General features: G+C 46.8%; 10 protein-coding genes across 10 annotated transcripts; 5 read left to right on the top strand and 5 right to left on the bottom strand.

The window, feature by feature from the left end:
* Nucleotides 1-198: 198 nt before the first annotated feature.
* Nucleotides 199-1,590, top strand: N7478_002093 (putative tubulin-specific chaperone c; the record flags this gene model as incomplete). Its single annotated transcript, XM_056918307.1, has 4 exons — nt 199-316; nt 392-552; nt 605-1,321; nt 1,387-1,590. The coding sequence occupies 4 exons, from the start codon at nt 199-201 to the stop codon at nt 1,588-1,590; spliced, it is 1,200 nt and encodes a 399-aa protein (XP_056783918.1).
* Nucleotides 1,591-2,007: 417 nt separating this feature from the next.
* On the bottom strand, nt 2,008-3,661 carry N7478_002092 (esterase-like/phytase family protein; the record flags this gene model as incomplete). The annotated part of the gene is made up of 3 exons (XM_056918306.1): nt 2,008-2,096; nt 2,154-3,328; nt 3,402-3,661. The coding sequence occupies 3 exons, from the start codon at nt 3,659-3,661 to the stop codon at nt 2,008-2,010; spliced, it is 1,524 nt and encodes a 507-aa protein (XP_056783917.1).
* A 466-nt stretch (nt 3,662-4,127) lies between these two features.
* Nucleotides 4,128-5,461, bottom strand: N7478_002091 (uncharacterized protein; the record flags this gene model as incomplete). Its single annotated transcript, XM_056918305.1, has 2 exons — nt 4,128-4,491; nt 4,545-5,461. The coding sequence occupies 2 exons, from the start codon at nt 5,459-5,461 to the stop codon at nt 4,128-4,130; spliced, it is 1,281 nt and encodes a 426-aa protein (XP_056783916.1).
* Nucleotides 5,462-5,721: 260 nt separating this feature from the next.
* Nucleotides 5,722-6,237, bottom strand: N7478_002090 (uncharacterized protein; the record flags this gene model as incomplete). Its single annotated transcript, XM_056918304.1, has 1 exon — nt 5,722-6,237. One exon carries the CDS (start codon nt 6,235-6,237, stop codon nt 5,722-5,724), a length of 516 nt encoding a protein of 171 aa, XP_056783915.1.
* An 893-nt stretch (nt 6,238-7,130) lies between these two features.
* N7478_002089 (coatomer subunit alpha) lies at nt 7,131-11,203 on the top strand (the record flags this gene model as incomplete). The annotated part of the gene is made up of 7 exons (XM_056918303.1): nt 7,131-7,160; nt 7,267-7,316; nt 7,388-7,707; nt 7,772-8,107; nt 8,166-9,132; nt 9,189-9,784; nt 9,861-11,203. 7 exons carry the CDS (start codon nt 7,131-7,133, stop codon nt 11,201-11,203), a joined length of 3,642 nt encoding a protein of 1,213 aa, XP_056783914.1.
* A 498-nt stretch (nt 11,204-11,701) lies between these two features.
* N7478_002088 (flavin-linked sulfhydryl oxidase) lies at nt 11,702-12,453 on the bottom strand (the record flags this gene model as incomplete). Its single annotated transcript, XM_056918302.1, has 2 exons — nt 11,702-12,242; nt 12,314-12,453. The coding sequence occupies 2 exons, from the start codon at nt 12,451-12,453 to the stop codon at nt 11,702-11,704; spliced, it is 681 nt and encodes a 226-aa protein (XP_056783913.1).
* A 968-nt stretch (nt 12,454-13,421) lies between these two features.
* Nucleotides 13,422-13,667, top strand: N7478_002087 (uncharacterized protein; the record flags this gene model as incomplete). Its single annotated transcript, XM_056918301.1, has 1 exon — nt 13,422-13,667. The coding sequence occupies one exon, from the start codon at nt 13,422-13,424 to the stop codon at nt 13,665-13,667; it is 246 nt and encodes an 81-aa protein (XP_056783912.1).
* Nucleotides 13,668-14,076: 409 nt separating this feature from the next.
* N7478_002086 (FAD-binding oxidoreductase) lies at nt 14,077-15,573 on the top strand (the record flags this gene model as incomplete). Its single annotated transcript, XM_056918300.1, has 3 exons — nt 14,077-14,550; nt 14,603-14,848; nt 14,920-15,573. The coding sequence occupies 3 exons, from the start codon at nt 14,077-14,079 to the stop codon at nt 15,571-15,573; spliced, it is 1,374 nt and encodes a 457-aa protein (XP_056783911.1).
* A 23-nt stretch (nt 15,574-15,596) lies between these two features.
* On the bottom strand, nt 15,597-18,112 carry N7478_002085 (uncharacterized protein; the record flags this gene model as incomplete). The annotated part of the gene is made up of 4 exons (XM_056918299.1): nt 15,597-16,653; nt 16,707-17,270; nt 17,336-17,360; nt 17,428-18,112. The coding sequence occupies 4 exons, from the start codon at nt 18,110-18,112 to the stop codon at nt 15,597-15,599; spliced, it is 2,331 nt and encodes a 776-aa protein (XP_056783910.1).
* A 2,806-nt stretch (nt 18,113-20,918) lies between these two features.
* On the top strand, nt 20,919-21,164 carry N7478_002084 (uncharacterized protein; the record flags this gene model as incomplete). Its single annotated transcript, XM_056918298.1, has 1 exon — nt 20,919-21,164. One exon carries the CDS (start codon nt 20,919-20,921, stop codon nt 21,162-21,164), a length of 246 nt encoding a protein of 81 aa, XP_056783909.1.
* Between the last annotated feature and the right edge of the window lie 1,239 nt (nt 21,165-22,403).

Genomic DNA, 22,403 nt, shown 5'->3' with positions numbered 1-22,403 from the left:
AGAAGCTTAACTTCAATTTTTCTCTGATCTCTTTCAAAACGAGATACATCGGAAACATTGAAGTGCGGGGTGGCATGATTCGCTCAATATCGAACCGACGTCATTCCTACACTATAACATCCGCGTGATATCCTCATATTCTCATCGTCAAGTTTCCCCAACGCTTTCAACCTCACTGTAACTTAGGTTTCATCCGTCATGGACGAGTCTGGCATACAGCAAGTCCGTCGGCTTTCAGCTGACAACCAAACAATTGCGAAAGCTGATATCCCGCTGAAAGAACGCTTCTTCCGGTACTTCCAGTATGAGATCACTGGTATGTCTCAATCTATACTCACGATCCTCACTTCGAAGTCGCCGGCATCATCTAAGATTTAATCTCAATGACCAGCTCTCCAGCAATCAATGGACCGTCTCTCTGACACTTCTCTTGTCGGAGGGGAACGAGCAGACGCAACGGACCATTGCCTCGCTGGCATCGTACGACTCTCCAACGAAGTTAAAGATGCTGCGAGTTACATTCCAACTTACGACCAACGAGTCTACGCCGATGTAAGAACAACCACTTCAAAAAACCAAGAAGCTTTCCATTAACATCTTTTAGGCCATCAAAGCTTTACAAGAGAAACTGAACGAAACGCGCGCAGCCTTCGAGCCCCGTTCTAAATTCAGCTTCAAAACCAAAAAGAATGCTTCCGCCATCTCTATAAACGACGCAGCGACATTAGCCTCCCAAGGTCGTCGAAGTATCCCCGGCTATCGTTCCCCAGGAGCATCCTCCGTCGGATCCTCAGCAAATGACACACCGAACTACCCTTCTACCCCATTAAACGAGCCTGATAAACAACTGCTGGAAAGACCTGAGATCGCACCAACCTCTGCACCACCGGCTTTCCCAGATATCAATGACGGGAAAGGTTCCCCAGATGCGAAGACCTTTGCAGCTCGTGGCATCTCTTCAGTCTCAGTGGATAACCACAGTGGCCTACACATCATGCTTCCGGCTTCGGGTTCCACATCCTCCGTCCCGGCATCAATCACTTCTCTTCGACACTGCATTGTGGATATGTCAATCCCAACTGCTAATGGAAAGCCATACGCCAGTCTGACTGTCAAGAGCATAAAACAAAGTCTTCTAGTTTGCAGCCAAGTTCAGGGCCCCGCACATATCACCGGACTTGAGAAGAGCATCCTAGTCATCTCATGCCGCCAGTTCCGTATGCATAATTGCAAAGATGTCGACGTGTACCTGAGTTGCTCCAGCAATCCCATTATCGAAGATTGCTCAAATGTCCGCTTCGGCCGAATCCCCAAAGCCCATGTATGCTCGTTTTAGTTTCATTTCCCTCTTTCCGTCAAACTGTGATAAACTAACATCTCCTTTAGTGCCTGCACAATGACCGTTTTGATAACGAAGACAAATGGAGCCAAGTGGAAGATTTCAAATGGATCAAGCCGGAACCTAGTCCGAATTGGAGCCTTTTAGACCCCAGCGATGCTATTCCAGAAGAAGTGTGGACGGAGATTGTGCCCGGCGGGCCGGGTTGGTCGCTTGACGATATTTTACGCGCTATCAAACTTGTAGATTAGGGGGTTCTTCGAGGTTTTCTTTCCATGCGCTTTCTATCAACCACTATCCTTTGATATGCGAGATTCATGGCCCGCTCTGTTTCAATAATGGATTTTTAATAAAATTATCACACAAATGGGCTTATGGTTGTTTATCATCGAGTGTTTAGCGCTTGTGTTGTTCTTTCTTCAAATTGAAGTACTGTGTCGAAGAAGAGGCGAGTTCCTCCCAATCGAATCAAAACCAGGGATGTTCAGGACAGTGTCGTCGGCGATATTATTGTCAGAATTCAGGATCTGAATGCTTCAAGGTTTTTACATGAAATACGCATTGTTCTCACTCAAAGAAATGTACATATTGCTTGCCAATTATGTTAAAGAAGTATAGGGTACGTATACCTAGGGCATACACTCGAGCAAGTTGACCGAGACAGTTCCTTAAAACTGGACCTTGAAAACCAGAACCTGGCTGTCGAGGCTATACCCAGATGTATCCTTATAGTGAAGCTTCCCACCATTCATGTGCCCTAAAAGTAATCAGTCATTTGTTCACGAGGAATCATGGCAATGCTCAGCAAACTTACCATCCTGAGTCATAAAGTCATTATCACTCATACTGAATAAGAAATATTCATTGTCGTCATTTCCCGGATTGACAGGAACAAGAGAAAGACTTTCCCACTTCTCATTCAACAGACTTCTATCCGGAAGGCCACCGTTATGAAGACCAAATTTCGCAAGCTCAGAGTTAACATTATAGTCCACGAAAGAACAATACTCAGCCGGCGTGATCTCCGATTTCAAAAAACCATCAGACGAAGCAATAGCACCAGAAGGCGTATCATAATCTTTCTGCCCCTTGATATCCGAAACAGACTTCGTATTCAACACAGAAAAGACATCCGCATGTCGATAAATAGATCTAGTCTCGCTCTGTCCCCGACCAAAGCCAGCGTCACGAGCTAAAACTAGAAAGTCACCCGTAGGAAGCTGGTGAATCTCAGACTGCGCTGCAATCTTCCACTCCTTACTTGGATCGGTCTCTGTGTAATCACGATACTTCGGAAGTTGAACAACCCACTCATGGACATATTCTGGTGTTCTACCCGAGATGTCATAAGCGAGTAGACGAGCATTGCGCGTATGTTGAATATTCGGTCCACCCTCCTGATCAAGCGCAGACTGGATAAGTGTATACAGTGTCTTTCCGTCTGCGGAAATTGTCACACCCTCAAAACCCTGGTTATTGTCGCGTCCAGTCTCTGTGTTGATGGGATTAGGCACAGCGGAAGGATCATAAATAGGCGGGGTGTTCGAGTTAAAGCTTAGAGAACCGTTACGACGTGGTAGGAATGCTTCAGGTGGTTGGATAGCGTGTTCCATTAGACCCTTTGAGCTGAACTTATAGATGTAGGGTCCGTATTCATCTGAGATCCAGAAGCCGCCGTCGGATGCAAGTGCTAATCCCTCTGAATCGAGGGAGAGTCGTCTCCCTCCTGGACCGGAACCTCCGAATCCATCGCCTGTATAGGTTGCAACGGGGAGAGGGGGGAATCCTGGATAAGAGAGGTTACCCGTGACGTCGGCGTCGAGACTGGTGACTGGTTCGCCGTCTGGTCCTTTTAGGAGAATGGTGTCAAGGTATTTGAGGCGTAGATTTGGCTTAGATGGGTTCTCGGCTGAGGCATTGGAAGCCAATTTGAGAGAAATTTGGAACTTCTGAATACGATTCTGATAGTTGATTGTGCCATTTGTATTCCTGGAGTTGTGAGCTTTATTGCTTCGATGGTGTTGATTCATGAATCCATGATTTTTGTGGAGTTGTGACATACCAACCGCGATCTGGGGCTGAGAAGAGAATACCAGAGTATGCGCCTTGAGGGGTCTTTTGCCAGGAAGCCTGATCAATAGCGATAGAGCTGCCAGTACCTCCAATTGTATCACCGTATTTATCTGTCAGATTTGAAGGGATGAAGCCAAATCCTTCTAGGCCGGTATATTGATAGGTCGTACCGCCACATGTAGTCTCGTTGACAACATTGTTGGCGGCTGCGGCGGTTGCCAGTAGTGTAGTTGCAAATATCAATCTCATTGTGAAAATAAGACTTGGTTTAGAATAACCTGCGGTCGTGAACAATCGTTGTGTCTCTGGATGGGTCTTGAGACCCTTTATATCCATTCCTCGATCTTGCCTGCAGGACTGCCGCACGACATAGTACAGAACGAAACTAGAGCGCGAACACAAGTGATCATGCAATAAACCTGGAAAAGAAGATCGTCATTTGTTGGTGGTGCATACACTGCGCCAAGACTCGGGCGTCGGTTATCAATCTACGCCAGATCGTCAATCCAGGGGTCGGATGACGATAATCCTTACCATCCTGGGAATGTATAGCCTCTCATTACTACGTGGGGGAGGGGTGACTTTTATTTCAAGTTCTGTTAATTGCCAAGGTTTTTGATACAGCTGTGTTGAGTTAATTTAATAATAAAAGTTTTGAAATACATAATATTCGACAAGAAGGAAGAACATCTGAAACCCGACTCCACAGGATCGACTAGCTGCTACTCCAGGTAGTCGGAAGGGAGCGGTACCTTTTTGCATCTAATCCAAGATCGAGGAATACAGTTTCATTGCCTGCATATATGAGTATTAGAGAAATCTTGTACATGATGAATTTGATGAAATTTGCATTGCGGTACTCACCCTGCAGAGAATGGATTCGCTCTTCATTCTCATCAGCAAGCCTGTCAATCTCCTGGCCAGGCTCCGCTTCCCCAGGCTTTTTATCTCCTTCGGCTGTGGCCGCTTTTCCCAAAGTATCCGTTCCTTGTCCGATCATTAAGATTTGGGCGTTTGGATATTCGATGAACTCTGGCTGCAGTGGAACCCATCGGAGGTCTCCGAATTTTTCCAACACACTGCATAAAACGATCAACATGAAGATCTTCAATATGAGACAAACAAAACTTACTGTTCAGGATACTGCGGCTCCTGCGGCAACTGTCCGAGAGGGGGACCGGGAAACTTTGGGTTTTTCGATTGCAAGATCCAGTCACCACGTTGGTGAAGACCAAAGTTCTGTTGAATTTCACCCAATTCGGCTGGGATAGTCAATTCATAGGCAAGATGAGATGATCGTTGAGCTGATACGATCGCGTAGACACCTTCTGCATAAGGTCTAGCATCTTCGGTAGTACGTTCCCCACGAGTTGCCGTCTGGTAAGTACTGCTTGCTATAAACTTTTCTTGGAGATCGGTAACCGATTGCCCTGCTTTCTCCACAAATGCCATATCCCGTTCCTTGGGCGAAGTGGGAAACTTCTTCTTTGGGAGCATCAACAAGCGACATCGGGCATCTTTGTCCATCGGGCCTTGGCTGCCGTTGAATTCAGCGCCGAGAGGAGTAGGCCGAAGCACGAAGAAGCTTCGAGCAACGTCACCGATGCTTTGGGGATCATCTATATTGACGCGTGGTCGGAAAAAGAAGTAGATGATTCCCTTTTCCACAATGTTTGACGAGATGGAACTTGCTCTTTCGTCCGATCTGTGGACACCGGCTTCCATGCCTTGAGCAAGTTTGGGAGACTGATCGACAGGGGCATTGGTGCCCAGGATACCTCCGGATGCTGCCCTCTGTTCAACATTGGGCTTTGTTTCAGTGACTGGGGTCCGCGATGAACCCGCAGAGTCGACAGGCTTTTTGTCCAGCTGCTCTATATCTCTCTGTTTATTTGGCTTTTGTTGGTTTTCAGCTGCAGCTTTACGCTTGATGCTAGATCCATCCTGGCCATGTCGATCCGTATCAGGTCCAGCGCTACCTTGTGTAAAGCCAGAAATTGCTTCCTTGGCCTTGTGGGCGGCCTGACGTGCCGATGCTCGTGTTGCCATGATGAAAGACCTTCTCAGAAGTATAGATTTGAGGCTGGCAATGATGAATTGTGGTAGATAGCTCTAAAATTCCGAGCAATAATTTATTAATATTGTTCAAAGGCGGAGAACAGACTCGTGCGTCTAGAACTGCATGAGATATACGTGACGTCACGATTGCTCACATCACGTATATGGCGCGTCGTGTTCATTTTATGGTAAATTAATTAATGAACACCGAACGTAGGATTGTTTATATCATTGTAAGATATTTCAAGTGTTCAATCGAGATCCATGTCGTCCGTCACGGAAGAGTCATGCATAGTATCAGCACTCTCATCCGTCGACCATACGTCGGAACTTGAGTCCTCATTCATCTCGGGATCTCGGAAGTCGTCGAGTGAAACCACGGGAACCACCTTTGCAGAATCGGCAGCGAGTCTGCTGCGTCTTCGGCGTCGCTTTGGATTCAGACCAGGGACTGGTAATGCTTCATCGGCAAGGCTGGACCCTGCGTTAGGCCTGTAAGATGATGGAGATGCGGAATAATGGCCAGACCCAGCAGGTACACTTGATGACTTGCGCTTCTGACCTCTCCGGGGACTACTGACTTGCTTGGCGACAGGAGAAAGTGCAGACGTACTATCATCCATGTGGTCCGCAAAATCGCGCTGCCACCTTTCGAACGAATCTGGTAGGCATAAATCTAACCCGCGGACAGTGAAATCGAGATCATCATCAGGCTCCTCAATATCATATGGCTGATAAACCTTCATGGTTGGTTGTTCTGGTGCCATTTTTGGCTCACCGTCTGTCATAGGTATCTGTGGACCCGACTCGTTCGGACTATATCCACTGCCTTCTGTCGGAGTGTCGGATGTTGTAGTAGTATCGGGTATGTCGCTAAGTTGTAGAAGTTTCTTGGATCTAGAGGCCTCTAATTTAAGTAGTTCAATATTTAAAGCTCTCTTCCTGAGTCTGAAGCTTGAGATCACTCTTCATTGATGATGTACCTTCAAATTGGAGTTCCATAGACATATCTATTCCATGCGCCACAGTTCTCGGAACATCACGTCACTAATTGCTCAGTAAACTTGCCATCTAAGGGAAATTTGGTGGAGGCAAACATAAAAGAACTGTGTTCTAGAAGAGCGAGCGCACGGTCAAAATTTTATATTAGGAATGGTGCAGGAGAAGCAAGAGGCTTTATAGGTTGATCGTCGCAACATGGTGTTCCAGATGTTTCTAGCAGCGGGGAGATGTCTCCGTCCCCAGATCACCAATTAAGAGCCACCACGACCGGCACCAATGGAGATTTAGCTACTTGTCGTTTGAGACGAGTAGAATAACAAATAGAATATCTAAAAATTAAAAATTAAAAAACGAATAAACATATTCCACTCTAAAATAGCACTTTAATGTATATAGACTCGACGTCACGACCCTGTTCCCCTGACCGCTCACCGCCCGCGAAGATGATTGGCTGCCGCCATTCGCTTACTCAATAAGTCCACGTTTAGTTTACCGTGTTGCTCTTGCTACGCTACATAGGTATCTAACCACCGTTGCGCCTTGCCTTGCCCTCTTGTTATCTTTGGCAAGTGTATGCACTGGTTGATTCTGTCGCTTCCATCGCTTTAATTGTGCGGAGCTTGCAACTGCTCAGTGCGGCTCCGGCCAACTCTTCAAGATGCAGTCCTCCCCAAACATGCTCACTAAGGTAACAACACCCCTCGATCTCCCCGATGGCGGAAGAAGCATCTCGACTTCGCTCAGCAGTGCTCCCTGATATCAATTGGATTTACTAACTTCCGTCTGCTGTACAGTTTGAGTCCAAATCGTCCAGAGCCAAGGGAATCGCCTTCCACCCTACACGGTCAGTCTGTCCCGCGGGGACACCTACACATGTACACAACCTGGAGAATCTCCAACTGACATCTTCATCAGGCCATGGATCCTTGTTTCGCTTCACTCCTCCACCATCCAGCTTTGGGATTATCGTATGGGAACCCTCATTGACCGATTCGAAGAACACGATGGCCCCGTCCGCGGCGTTGATTTCCACCCTACTCAGCCCCTGTTTGTGTCCGGAGGTGATGACTACAAGATCAAGGTCTGGAACTACCAGACACGCAGGTGTCTGTTCACATTAAATGGTCATTTGGACTATGTGCGCACTGTCTATTTCCACCCAGAGCTCCCTTGGATTCTGTCTGCCTCCGATGATCAGACGATCCGAATCTGGAATTGGCAGAACCGATCTTTGAGTAAGTGTTGCTTGGATTGGAGTTCATAGCTGGCCTCTTTGCTGACATTTTTTGTTTTATTTAGTCTGCACGATGACCGGTCACAACCACTATGTTATGTGCGCCCAATTCCACCCCACAGAGGACTTGATTGCCTCAGCCTCGCTCGACCAGTCCGTCCGCATCTGGGACATCTCCGGCCTGCGGAAGAAGCATTCAGCCCCAACCTCGGTTTCCTTCGAAGACCAGATGGCACGAGCCAATCCCAACCAAGCAGATATGTTCGGAAACACAGACGCTATTGTGAAATTCGTTTTGGAGGGCCACGATCGGGGTGTCAACTGGGTGTCCTTCCACCCAACATTGCCATTGATTGTCTCAGCTGGCGATGATCGCTTGATCAAGCTTTGGCGCATGAGCGGTTCGTCAACTTATTTCACCTGAAAGTTCATATCGTCTAACTTGCTGATTGATTACAGAAACCAAGGCTTGGGAGGTCGATACCTGCCGCGGCCATTTCCAGAACGCCTCCGCCGCCCTCTTCCACCCTCACCAAGACCTCATTCTCTCCGCCGGCGAGGACAAGACCATTCGTGTATGGGATCTCAATAAGCGAACCTCAGTGCAATCTTTCAAGAGGGATGTGGACCGATTCTGGGTGATTGCTGCCCACCCCAAGATCAACCTGTTTGCTGCTGGTCACGATACTGGTGTCATGGTCTTCAAGCTGGAGCGCGAGCGACCGGCTTCCGCTGTTCACCAGAACCAGCTTTTCTACATTACAAAGGAGAAGCATGTTAAGTCATACGACTTTGCCAAGAATGTCGAGTCTCCTCCTATGCTCTCATTGCGCAAGCTTGGTTCCCCATGGGTTCCCCCACGAACCGTCTCCTACAACCCCGCCGAGCGTGCTATTCTTGTCACATCCCCCGCCGACAGTGGAACCTACGAGTTGATTCACCTTCCCCGCGATGCGACCGGTGCAGTCGAACCCACCGATGTTAAGCGTGGCCAGGCCACATCTGCCGTCTTTGTTGCCCGAAACCGCTTCGCCGTCTTCAACCCTGCGACCCAACAGGTTGATATCAAGGACCTGAGCAACTCCACCACCAAGACAATTAAGCCCCCTGCTGGTACAACTGACATCTACTTCGGCGGCACTGGTTGCCTTCTGTTCATCACCCCCACAACTGTTGCTCTCTTTGATATCCAGCAGAAGAAACAACTTGCCGAGGTTACTGTTAGCGGCGTGAAATATGTTGTTTGGTCAAATGATGGTCTCTACTGTGCTCTGCTCAGCAAGCACAATGTTACTATTGTCACCAAGACTTTGGAACAAGTTAGCACCTTGCATGAGACCATTCGCATCAAGAGCGCCACCTGGGATGATACCGGTGTCCTCATCTATTCCACCTTGAACCACGTCAAGTATTCTTTGCTGAACGGGTAGGTACCTAATTATTTTTCATTACGACGCAATTTATACTGATATTTACCTCCAGTGACAATGGAATCATTCGCACCCTGGACCAGACCGTGTACCTTGTGCGTGTCAAGGGCCGCAACGTTTACTGCCTCGACCGAAACGCGTCGCCTCGGGTTCTTGAGATTGACCCTACTGAGTACCGCTTCAAGCTTGCTTTGGTTAAGCGCAACTACGACGAAATGCTGCAAATTATTAAGAACTCAAGCTTAGTTGGTCAGAGCATTATTTCTTACCTCCAGAAGAAGGGTTACCCAGAGATCGCTCTTCAGTTCGTTCAAGACCCGCAAACGAGATTCGACTTGGCTCTCGAGTGTGGTAACTTGGAAGTGGCTATTGAGATGGCTCGCGAGCTGGACCGTCCCAACTTCTGGAACCGCCTTGGAGCTGAAGCTTTGGCCCATGGTAACCACCAAACTGTCGAGATGACCTACCAGAAGCAACGCAACTTCGATAAGCTCTCTTTCTTGTATCTGGCTACCGGTGATCAAGAGAAGCTCGCCCGTATGGCGAAGATCGCCGAGCACCGTGGCGACTTCACTTCTCGCTTCCAGAACGCCATCTACCGGGGAGACGTCGAAGACAGAATCCAGATGTTCAAGGAGGTTGATCAATGTACGCTCACACCCCTGTTCAACTTACCATTTTTCTTTATTTTATTTTATTGTACTTATATGCTAATCAATTTTAGATCCTCTGGCGTATCTCACTGCCAAGTCCAATGGTTTGACCGAAGAAGCTGAGTCTATTCTGGAAGCTTGTGGCCTTACAGAAGACCAGATCACTCTCCCCACCGTTGAACAACCCCTGAAGACAGCCCTCCCTATCGTTCCAACATTCAAGTCCAAGTGGCCTGTCAAGGCTGCGGGTCACTCCTCATTCGAGAAGGCCCTGCTTGGAGAGGTCGGTGCTGCTGATGAGGAAGATGCCGGCGATGCCTTCGAGTTCGATGACGCCGAGCCAGAGGCTGCTCTTGCTCAGGATACTTTGGGTGACGAGGAGGAAGATGCTTCTGGATGGGATATGGGTGATGATGTTAATGTCGAGGAGGATGTCGAGTTCGTCAATGTTGAAAGTGCCGAGGCTGGCGCTGGCAGCTCAGAGGCCGATTTGTGGGCCCGCAACTCCCCGCTGGCGGCTGACCATGTTGCGGCTGGCTCTTTCGACACTGCCATGCAGCTTCTCAACCGACAGGTCGGTGCTGTGCAGTTTGCACCTCTGAAGAGCCGATTCCTCGAAGTTTTCAAGGCATCTAAAACCTATCTCCCTGCCACCGCTGGATTGCCACCTCTTGTCAACTACGTGCGGAGGACAACCGAGGAGACAGACAGCCGCAAGGTTCTGCCCATCATTCCCCGGGATCTGGAGACCATTGCTGGCGCTGAGCTCCAAGAAGGTTACGCTGCCATGCGGGCCAACAAGCTGGAAGAGGGTGTGAGGATCTTCAAGGGTATCTTGCACGGCCTCCTCGTCAACACTGTTTCTTCCGAAGCCGAGGTTGAACAGGCCAAGAAGGTTATCGAGACTGCCCGCGAGTACATTCTCGCCATGTCTATCGAACTTGAGCGTCGCGGCGTCTCTACCGACTCGGAGGAGGGTCTCAAGCGAAGCCTCGAGCTGTCCGCCTACTTCACCATCCCCAAGCTGGAAGTGGCTCACCGTCAACTCGCCTTGATGGCTGCCATGAAGTTCTCCTTCGCCAACAAGAACTACAACTCCGCCCTGGGATTCGCTAACCGCATGCTGGCCAATGGTGGAGCTGCCAAGCTTCTCGAGCAGGCCCGTAAGATCAAGGCCCAGTGTGAACGCAACCCATCAGACGCGATTGATATCGAGTTTGACCAATTCGCTGAATTCGACATCTGCGCCGCTTCCTACACCCCCATCTTCAGTGGATCCCCCAACGTGGCTGACCTGTTCACTGGCGCCAAGTACCACCCACAATACAAGGGCAGCGTCTGCCGGATATCCGATATTACTGAGATCGGTGCCCCGGCTAGCGGCCTTCGCTTGTTCGTCCCTGGGCAATACTAAATTCAGCATCATGATGTTTTGACGGTTTTCCTCCAGCTTTTTCTTTCTTCTCCCTGACATGAAGGTATAAAATGGGGTTCGTTTTCATCTTCTTGCACGTGGAGAAAGTTGTGTGTTTGGCGGCGCTTTTTGGGGGGACAAAATCTCCTACTTTCCACCCTGTCTAGATGTCTTTGTACCCGAGATTATAATTGTTTAGCGGCTTTCAATTTATGCAAATGGCTATTTTTTCATAGTGTATTCATCTATCCTTGTAAACTTTGGAACCGTGGATCTTTCCAAGCAAAATTGTTGAGTCTATCGAGGTGTAATGTAGTATACATATAAAATACAGTCTATCAAATCGAATATCGTACAGAGTGCGGAGATGCCCAATACCAGTAGTAGAGAGGAAAGAACCAAAAGAAAGCACATGGCACACAATCCACCACAATACCCCCCCCCAGGCCTAAATCGAGTAAATAGTCGAAAACCCCATCCACAAAATCAACGTATCAATTAATCACATCTCCCATCCTTCCATCCAGTCCGCCACCTCTCCTCCCAAAACCGACAATCAAACTCCTTCTTCCCCAACTTCCGATTAACCTCATTATGCGCCTCACACATCCACCACCCAAACTCCTTCCTCCCCCCAAGCTGCGGCTGATTCCTCCCACTAGGATGCGCCATCCAATTCTGAAAATCATCCGCACAAACCCAACACGGGTACAACTTCGAGAAAAACTTCAGAAACCCCTGCATATCGGCTTGTTGTGCCGTATCCGCCTTTTCAGGATACGTAGCTGCCATCGAGTGCAGAAGGGTCCAAGTTGAGCGACCCAGTTCTTCAACGTCTGGAGGACAGTCGGTGGGTGTTGTTGATGCGGAGGCTGAGGCTGGCGCGGCGAGGCCAGTGGTTGATACTGTCACTTTGTCTGCTGGGGAGGAGAGAGGGGAGGTAGAGTTATCGGGTTTTGATTGGGATTGGGATTGCGATTGCGATTGCGATTGTTTTGTGAGTGCGCGCCAGGAGGAGACGGAGGTACAGGTTCGGCAGCTGCATAAGGTTAGTTTTTATTCTTTTGAGGTGGATTGAGGTGGGATTGGGAGTCATGGTGTTTTGCTTACGGTTTTCCATCTTTATCGAGGACTACGCCCTTTGGGAGTGGCTTTGTTTCTTCTGCAGAGTCTGTGGATGCTGGCTTTTGGGTGAAGAGATTGTATTGGCCCCGTAGGGAGGCTAGTTGTTCTGGTGAGACGTTGGCCATTTTTTGTGCGGTGGTGATGTTGGTAAGTTGGATTGGGGTGAGTTTCTTGATTTCTAATTTAGCGGCGGGATCGGCGGAGCGCGGAGCGGAGTGGGTCGGCGGTGTCAGGAACATTTACTGCATCAGCAACACTTAAGTATACCGCCCAGCTGTCGGGAGCGACTAGATCTAATTGGCACAATATAATTATTGGTTACTATACATATACATCATGGGACTCGATATGTATCGGAGCATTCTCTTCCTTCCAGTGGCCTTTCCAAATATTAGTCTAGCCGTCTCTTATAATACTTTTACTAGGGTAATTCTAGAGGCTTAGATGACTAGTACGGTGTATACCTGATATCACCACATATTATAACACCTTTTCTATAGGTACACAATTGTGTATAAAAGATGTGTAGTGTGGGAGAGTACTAGGTAATCAAGAATAATTATCATTCGCTCTACAGAAGTTCTGTTATATCTCCAACTTTATAAGCGATGCGACAGACCCTGGTATAGCCGCTCTTGGAACTACTACTGGACCCAACTCCGGCCAATTAAAAGTGGGTAGTATTACATCACCCTCTAACGGTATAGATCGTCAATAAATTCCATCATATAGAAAATATGAATTTTATAAGATAAAGAATGTAACATTTTGATTGACTTGACCTATCCGTGCAAAGAAAATAGTAGCCAAATCCCCATTTTGGTGGTGACAGTGCAGTCAGTCTATGACATCGGTACCCACTTTTACTATAGGCTTAATTGTTTCGCAATATGATCCACCAGGGCTACTTACAAAGAAGCTATCGTATCCTTTAAGTTCTTCTTACGCATCTCCCGATCTTCAATTCCTGCATATTAGTCTCCGGTCGCATCCAATACTCTACTGATAGATCATATCCGATTCGGAAGTATGTAGACGAAGCTCCTTGATACTACAGTTACACCTTTATTTAACATTGAACAGATCTCTCAATATGCATTTCTCAATCATCACCATTGCTATCTCTCTAGCCGCCTCCGCCATGGCAGCACCGGTACCAAGCAATGACGAGATCGTGAATGTTGGTGATATTGTCGCTATCAAGCGTGACCCAATTCCCGAAGAGAACATAGACGTTCTTCCGGGCGGTGTTGCCGTCGGTGGAATTCTGAAGCGTGATGCCATTGCCGAAGATGATCTCCTCCCTGGCCTGGTTGATCTTGGCCCTGTTCACGTCTAGGCGTCGACGGATTGGTTATCAAGGGAATATGCCGGATAAGTACTACCGTGTTAGCAATTGTGGTATGGCTTCAGTACTCGGTAGACACTGTGCTGGCGAATACTTCCCGGACGCTTTTATCTATACTCTTAATAAAATAACGTTGCTATTACGATGGATTTTATGGATTTTGAATATATCAGAGTAACCATAACATAAGAATATGAATATAGTCTTATATCTCGCTTGGAGAGAGAGTTTAGTATCGGAATGACGGAACATCGGAATGACGGAACATCGAAATGCACCTCATTATCGCACTAATAGGTTCCCCATATCACATCCCCTGCTCAATCACATTCGACCATTGATGATGCCACAAGGCCCAAAGTGACTTTTCTATTCTAAGCCCGTCGGAGTTTCATTCATCATGCAGTCAGGCGATAGCAGCAATACAAAGCCTGACGGAACAGGAGTCAAGATCATTTGGCGCGACAACGCCGACCCCGCAATTTACGAAGACGCACGTACCAAAAGATTATTCAACGCTCAAAAGCCACAACGTTATCCTATTGCAATTGCCTTTGTGAAAGATGCACAGCAAATAGTAGAAGTGGTCAATGTCGCCCATCAATTGAAATGTCAGGTCTCTGTTCGCGCGGGCGGTCATAGCTACGCAGGCTGGAGTGTCCGTGATGACGCTATCCTAATAGATATGGGAGAAATGTCCAAAGGACCCACTTTCGATGAGGATACGTCTATTGTCAGCATCCCGCCTGCTGTGACGGGAACAGAATTGGTAAATTACCTGGCTCCAAAGGGACGGGTCTGTTCAGTGGGGCATTGCCATGATGTTGGCCTTGGAGGATTTCTTCTTGGTGGAGGTATGGGCTGGAACTGCAATGTACGTTCTACTATTGATGCTTTTCTATATGGATAGGTGCTAACAATGATAGAATTGGGGATGGGCATGTGAGCAGCTCATCGCCGTAGATGTTGTCACTGCTGCTGGGCAGCTTGTTAGAGCGGATGACCAGAACCACAGTGACCTTTTCTGGGCAGCTAAGGGAGCTGGACCAGCGTTTCCGGGAATTGTTACGCGTTTTCATCTCTTGACAAAGCCAACTGTGAAATGCATGCTATCTTCGGGATACGTTTATCCTATCAGCAATCTTGAGAGTGTTTTAAGCTGGGTACCAAAGGTAATATAGGCAAAATGATCAGAGGTCTCGGACAATTCGCAGTCAAATGAAAGTGGCTAATTCAGAGATAGTTCTCTGCCCATACAAGCGGTCAGATCGAGGTTTTGGTTATGGGAAGCTATCCTCCGGGTTTGAATCAGCTATGTGTTACGGTCTCCATTGTTGCATATGGAGATAGTGTGGAGCAGGTGATCGAAGCCTTGCAACCGGCCGAGGATTCCCATCAAGATGGGACTGTTGCTCATTGGTTCTGCGAGGCAACAAGCATGGAGCGACAACTAGAGATAACGGCGCCCGCATTTCCTACTAATCATCGGTACTACGTGGACAATCTATGGCTGAATGATGGCACGGACCTTTCAGTACTTCAGCCTGCCTTTGAATCGCTACCGACGAAGGAATCTTTAGTTCTTTTGCAATCAATGCGTCCAGGAAGCCAGAGAAGCCTTCCAGATATGGCACTCAGTATGCAATCTAATTATTGGCTTTCAATGTACGCGATATGGGATGATCAATCAGACGATCCCCGATGCCAGTCTGCCGTTCATTATGTGATAACAAAGCTTGAAAAATATTCAAAGGGCTCATATATTGGTGAGCTAGACCCCAGGGCTCGGAAGGCAAAGTACTGGAAAGATGATCATCGCGAAAGACTCATCGATATCCGACAAAAATGGGATCCCCAGAATCGGCTCTGTGGCTGTCTCGGTTTGAAAATGGAGTGAACATGAATGTCTTTGTCTATATTTTACAACCCGAATCTCAATGGATACTCGTCTTGAAGCTTGGTATCCTTTTCAGATAACCAGCGAGATAGAGGCTCCCTCAATCCAGACCACTTCGACATCTTAGACAAACTAAAGACAGTAAATCCTGTATCAGGGTCAGGAATAGTCGGATCTGCCCCAGCCCGCAAAAGCAAATCCACAGTCTCGAATTGTTGCCGATAACTAGCGGCAAAGACAGCTGTAGCTCCAACACGCCCTCCTGCAGCATTTATATCAACATCAGGATCGAACTCGAGAATCATCTTTACGACAGCCTCCATTCCAAACGAGGCAGCGTAGTATAATGGATGGGTTGTCGCGATGATTTGCTCATCTATCCCAGGTAAAAGTGTCTGCATCCAGGCACCGAAGTTTCCTTGCCGTGGAAGATGTCGAGTATCAAAGAACTTCCTTATCAAATTCCTCTCGGTCTCTCCAAGGTTTGAAGTTGCGGCGTATTTCGGCCAAACGAAAGCTGTATATTTCAGACAACTGTATTGTTTGATTCGTCGGAAGATCTCTTGTCTGGAAGTGTATCCGCTCTTGAAGTTGTCAAGACATAAGTAAACGAGGCATTTTCGGGTGATTCTAGCGTTTGAAGTGTGTGGGTTCAAGCTAAAGTAGCTAACGTGTGATCCTTTGATCCAGTCCGATGTTAAGAATTCTTTGATGGATGAATGCGCGAGGGTAACGTAGCCGGATTGATCTTGGGTGATCAGACCTTGACAAATATCCAGAAGAACATGAGCAGGAACAAGCATCATATCCTCATCTAATGTCGTGCAATCATCATCTAAAACTACTACTTCGTTGAGAACATCAAGTGTCAGGTGTTCATTTGCAAAGAGATGATCTTGAGCAAAGCTAAGCCAGAACAGAGCCTCGCGCACGAAGTGTCGATCTTCCATTGAGACTCTCTCTAAAGTGCTGGCGTACATCTCACGCAAAGTTCCAGGAAGATTGCGCAGCGCTTCACGCATTGATCTCGCGGTTCTCTGTGTGCAAAGATTATCTATCGAAAGCTGTGTCCAGCGAAATCTGCTAGTCGTTAGACTTGGGGATTTCTCGTTCAAATTGGGGGTTCAACTTACGATCCATCGGCATTTTCGAGCAGCTTTGTACGGATTTCTTTTTTAAAATCAGGCTTCAGTCCCCTCATTGCATCGTCAGACTGAAGCCGGTAGTCTATATATGCTTTAATATCACCTGACATTGTAGCTGCATCGAGGTTTAACATCTCAACTTCCTGAGGTAACACAATTGTCGAAGTAGTAGTAACGACAATGCGAATATTCGGGGCAAGTCTAGCAAGCTTCAACAGTATGAGTTCAATTCTTCTAGTATCCTGACCTTCGTTAATAGCATCAATGAAGAACACCACTCGGGTCTTTCCAGATGCATGTTGGATTATCGCTTCTTCGAGAGCACTGATGTCCACCGGTCGCTTGTGTGCTTGGGACTTCGGAATGTCATTGTATACTGATCGTATTTTGTCAAGAATTGAGTCTTCCTTTCCAGATAGCTGTGCTACTATTGATCCCAGAATATTTTGTGGGATTTGAGAAGCGGCATTGCTCATCGAGCAGTAGAAGTATGCGAAGCTGAGCGTTTTGTCTTTTGATGCCATTGAGACGAGTTCATCGACAGATTGCGCGCTAATATTGTTAATTGTCAGCTTATGATACTTCGTATATCGTCATTCGAGACGAAACGAACTGACAACAAGGTGGTCTTTCCAGTCCCAGCTAGCAAATTATCAGATATCATCCAAAAAGATTTCCAAAGCGGGTATAAAGTAACTGGGGAACGCACACTTTCCAACCACGAAGAAGATATTCTTATCACCATAACGTAGCCAATGCTTCAGATGTCCTCCTATAAACCATTTCCCAGACTCAATTTGATATTTTTCATTTGCCCGCAAATGCGAATTAGCCGGACTAACAGGAGCTATCCATTGGAAAAGCTCCCGATTCGCTTTCTGATCTCGTTCCTGCTCTCTAATTCTCATATCTTCAGTCAAAGACCGAGCCAAACTTCCAATTTCTCTCTGAATATCTTTTTCGACCGCAGCATGGTCCGCAGTCAGAACAAGAATCAACCAAGATTTCACCCTTTCTAATCTGGTAAGGTGACCCTCGATCTTTTCTTGAGTAAATGGCCACTTCAGCTTCTGTTTGATGCCTTTGAATGTCGTTTCGGCTGGCTCTAGATCTTTCATGAGAGTGTCGAGGAATTCTTTCGTTGCTTGTAGGACCCGGTTCATGACTTCTTCATTGAAGAGTGTTGGGGTTTCAGATTCGATCTTCTCATATGCTGGGGGCTCTGAAGATGATTGTGCTGCTAGATGATCGAGAATTCCTCGTAAAGCGAATAGTTCCTCGCTTAGTTTTCTCATTTCTGTTTTTGCCCCCTGTACTGATTTTGTATACTGGATTAGGCTGGCGACGATGTGGCCGACTTCCAGGACCAACCCGGCGATCGAAATTGGATCCATAACGACCGATTCCGAGAGTAATTGGCAGCTAGTCAAGATTTAGTATATTTCAGACTTTCTAAAACGGTCGGCGTATTGAAGCAAAGGTCGCGTCTGACGATATGGAGCTTATTTCTCGCTAACGACAGGCGGGGTAATTAGAGGACCCACATCTAGTTTAAGGGTCTAGGTTCAACCTACACCAACTCAAATCATTAATTTGACAAAACAAATGAGAATCGCATGAATCAAACTATTTCGCTTTGAATCTGCAAGTGCAACCCATATTGCATAAGCACCAAGAAGTGTTGATCTTTCTCCTTCAACCAACTTGTCATCCCTGTCAGCTTCAGTAGAGCTCTTCAGGCTGTCATACTCTAGCAAATCCCATCCTTTAATATCATGCTCGTCGCTAAACAGCCTACCAAGCCGATATGTCCTCAGACATGATGCCAGCCACGCGACCCAATGTACAGCACCAATGGTAAAAGGTCCCCGCTGGATATTATCAAGAACACTTGGATCCCCAACACCTTTTTGTATTTGGTTCATGAAAGGCCGAAACTTTTTATCGTAAGCCTGAAATGCCTCCATGTGGCACCCATTCACTGCCTCTTCTTCTTGATCGAGCGTCGCACAATGTATTCCCATTTCTCCTGCTAGGATATAAGCACCAACGATAGCAATAGAAGTCCCCATGCCTGTACTTGCTGAAGGGCAGTAGGCGGCATCTCCAAGTAGCGCCACGCGGCCTTGATACCAAGGATCTAACTTAACAACGCCCTGAGTCTCGCAGTAGAAGTCGTCGGTTTCCCTGAATGAGTCTAAATGAGCAGTCAGCGGTGGTGTTCATTGCGAAGGCAATTCAAAGGGCCCCGGAGAATCTCTGGGCCCATTGACTGCAGTTGGACTTGGGGGGAACTTATCTTGGACGTAATTGTTCCAGCAGCAAAACGGGGTAACACGTATGCGTAGTCAATTGTGGGAAGTCTTCAGCGCGTCGTGCAGAGCACCTCTAGGTTGTCAACCCGACCTAGCCAGCCACCTGAATCTAAGGTGACCAGCACCGCGGACAAAGCTTCCAATAAGGCGGGTGCTAGGGCAAACCTCAAGAACGTTGTCCCGGGAATTATGCCACCATGAGCCGTATCGAGCCGAATCGAACTGGATTGGCGAGCCGCAAGTGGAAAGTCTTTTTCAAAGCGGATGTGGCGAATGAATATTGAGCCGCTCTTCTTGTTGCGTGGCACCACTATAAGACTGCGTTCGAACAATGGAGCCACCTGCGGATGGGACAAGTATTGACGGGGGTTCCGGGAACCCACTCTCGAATGGAGTATTTTTTTATGCGTGTACCGTTCCCTTTCTGTGAATCACGGCGGTAGAAGTCGCTCGGTTCTTTTTTGTTATTTTCAAGACGATGACTTCTTCGCGTGCGAAGTCCTTTCTGATCGCAAATCTGTACTTTGTGGCATCCATACATGTGCGAGCAATGGGGAAGGTAACCAGGAAGAATGGAGGATGAAGCATGCACGAAACTTGGAATGTAAATGTTCATATCCATGGATGTGTGTTGGCACGAATTCCATGATATCTTTACGTGTACTCTTGGACAACCTCATCCACACATCTGATTTTATCTAGGCAAACAGTACGTCTTGACGGTTTGGTCAAATACTCTATCTGATCAGCCTTGGGTAGAGGCCATTTAAGATAGCCTGAGGTAATCTTGGACCAAAAGGGTATGTAAAACCCTATACACCCCTCCGCTTTGAATATTGTTTCCGAGGTCTTCAGAAGAAATAAAAAAGGGAGGAGAGTTAGTTCTGACTAAATTACTTCCTGTTTTCTACTATAACTATCCTTCAATACATCAATTAAATCTTTATACTGTCTTCCTTTTCTTATTTATTCTATACCATCATTCCCTCACTTTTCCAATTCTTTCTTCATCACCATCACCTATGCTTTTTCGAAATTACTGTCTACCGGCAGATGACTTTATTCCAGAGCCTTGGAGCTAGCGCTTCACACGTTTACTCCATACAAGTCAGTTATAGATGTTGTCTCATCGCCTTAGAAAAAGATTTCGCATGACTCTACTTGAACCACCGATTGTCTTTCTCGTCTCGAAAACTCCTTCCATCGCCGACCGTAAGCATTCATCTCATTTTTCTTCGATCGTGAGTACACAGCACTATACGTCAGGATTTCCTGCGTTCCTCACCTCCTCCTTTCTTGGATTCTTCTCCGGGTATTCAACAGAACTTCAAATGTTGAATATAAGAGTCTATGGGTCTACTCATTTTATCAATTCCCGCTTTATCAACTTACATGTTCTTCGCCAACCGTGAACAGTCATCCACGAAACAGATTTTCTACTGAGCACGTCTTTCTCTAAACCGTCTTCATCGACTCACATTTTCTTCGCCAACCGTGAGCAGTCATCTCGTTCTTCGGGTATTTGGAAAAATGCAAAGTCCATGATAAGCCCGAGTACTACTAAAATGCCTGACAAAGAAAAGGGATATAGGAAGCATCATTGGTATATTCTGCACTTCATGGGGATATGGAAAACAGTATTCCTGCACTTTTTTTCCTTCCAGAAATCAGTAAGTCCATTCCCATCCTTCTAAGTGTGTAATTCCTAACTCTTCACGTCTCGAGATAACTGAAGGATCTCCGCTGCTGCCTCATCCCCCGACGAACCCCTCAATGACACATAAGCTCCCCCGAGGCTACGAAATTGATACTAACAATATTTCATGATATTGGAATCACGATATCTACTCCTACGCCCGCTTCTATACCTGCCCCTGCGGCTGCGATGTCTCCCCCTGTGCCCATTCTCGTGATACCTTCCTTCAAGGCTATTATAAAGGCTATCGCTGTTACTATCGTCGTCCTCACTGTCCTAGTTGTCGCCGCTTACTTCGAGGGCCACGTCATCAGCTTCCTCGGCATCTTGAAGAAGATTATTGAAGCCGCAGCTCCTGTCGTAAAGGATACCCTACAAAAAGGCAAATCTAGGGGACTAGCTGGGTATGCAATCGTATGTACAGCCTATAGTTAACCGGAGTTGTGAGGAACTTAGGATTCGATATCCTCCTCCACTTCTTCCAGTCATCCCACCTCCAACGCAGTTCGCAAAATGAGTATCTCAGAGACTCTTAAGGCTATCTAGCCTCTGCGTGGAGAGGTGATTCCCATCCGTACAGTTCAGGAAACAACCTTGGAAATCCCCCAGGAGAATTCGGTAGGTCGTCTGCAGGATTCATTTTACTATAGTACGGCCATATATCTAGTTAAAAAGGAGTTTATACTACATATAGCAGTCTGCTAAAAGACGCTATCATCGCCCGTACACGCCGTTCAGACATAAGTTCATACGGATTCCCAACTCAATACGAAGACCTTCCCTAGACGGATCTTGCGGATGGGAATCAGGTGGGGTTAGGGTGCAGATGATAGTTTCAATATAGTTTCTTTTCCTTTCTTTCTTGTTTTTCATAAACAATGAAACCAGTTACTCGATTTATTAGTATGTGGTGCCTACGTCTGTATGTACTACAGTACTCCCGCTAAAGAATCCCACTCCTTCTAAAAAGAGTGGCATAACCAATTGTATTGCTCATGTGAAACTACAAAAAAAAGCGATAGTGTGCCCTTGCAATCTCACCACACTAAATTTTACACACCTTACCATCTCCGAGTTCCATTAGAACCACACTCCTATTGGCTTTGATTGGGGCCTTATAATAGTTGATAATACAGTAGATATACGTCTTAGAGCTTAGATATGATACATACTACTACGATCAGACATTTGAAGCCTCTAGAATTACCTTAGTAAAGGTGTTACGAGAGACGACTAGACCGATGTTTTGAAAGGCCATTAGGAAGCCGTGTAGTGTAATATGAGGTTAAACGCGTATTCAAAAGCGATCGCTTCTAGCAAGGAGTGGGGTTATTTATCGGGGTGGCTGTAGTACTAACTCTTAGCGCGCCACGGTCCTGCCATCAATTGATAGTATGCCAGTGTATTAAGTGAACAAATTGAAGGAGCATATGATATGGCACGCTGTATAGTATACCTTGGGTTTTCGCCTTGATATAGGGATATAATATTGTCTTGATTGACTTCGAGGGTGAAAATAAAAGGGATCCCATATAGAATTAAAATCACAAAATATCATGATTGCTCAAAGAAGTTGCATTAAAGTTTGACTGTTGAACCCCTGGAAGCGCTCGGCTTTGATAACAAACGCGCGGATCACGATAAGCTTTGTCATCGCTGCTGCTGTTCACCACC

This window comes from Penicillium angulare, assembly GCF_028827245.1.
Source record: "Penicillium angulare strain IBT 27051 chromosome Unknown utg000002l_segment0_segment0, whole genome shotgun sequence".
Taxonomy (NCBI): domain Eukaryota; kingdom Fungi; phylum Ascomycota; class Eurotiomycetes; order Eurotiales; family Aspergillaceae; genus Penicillium; species Penicillium angulare.
Note: the sequence above shows the minus strand (reverse complement) of the source record. Positions and strands in the feature narration are given on the sequence as shown.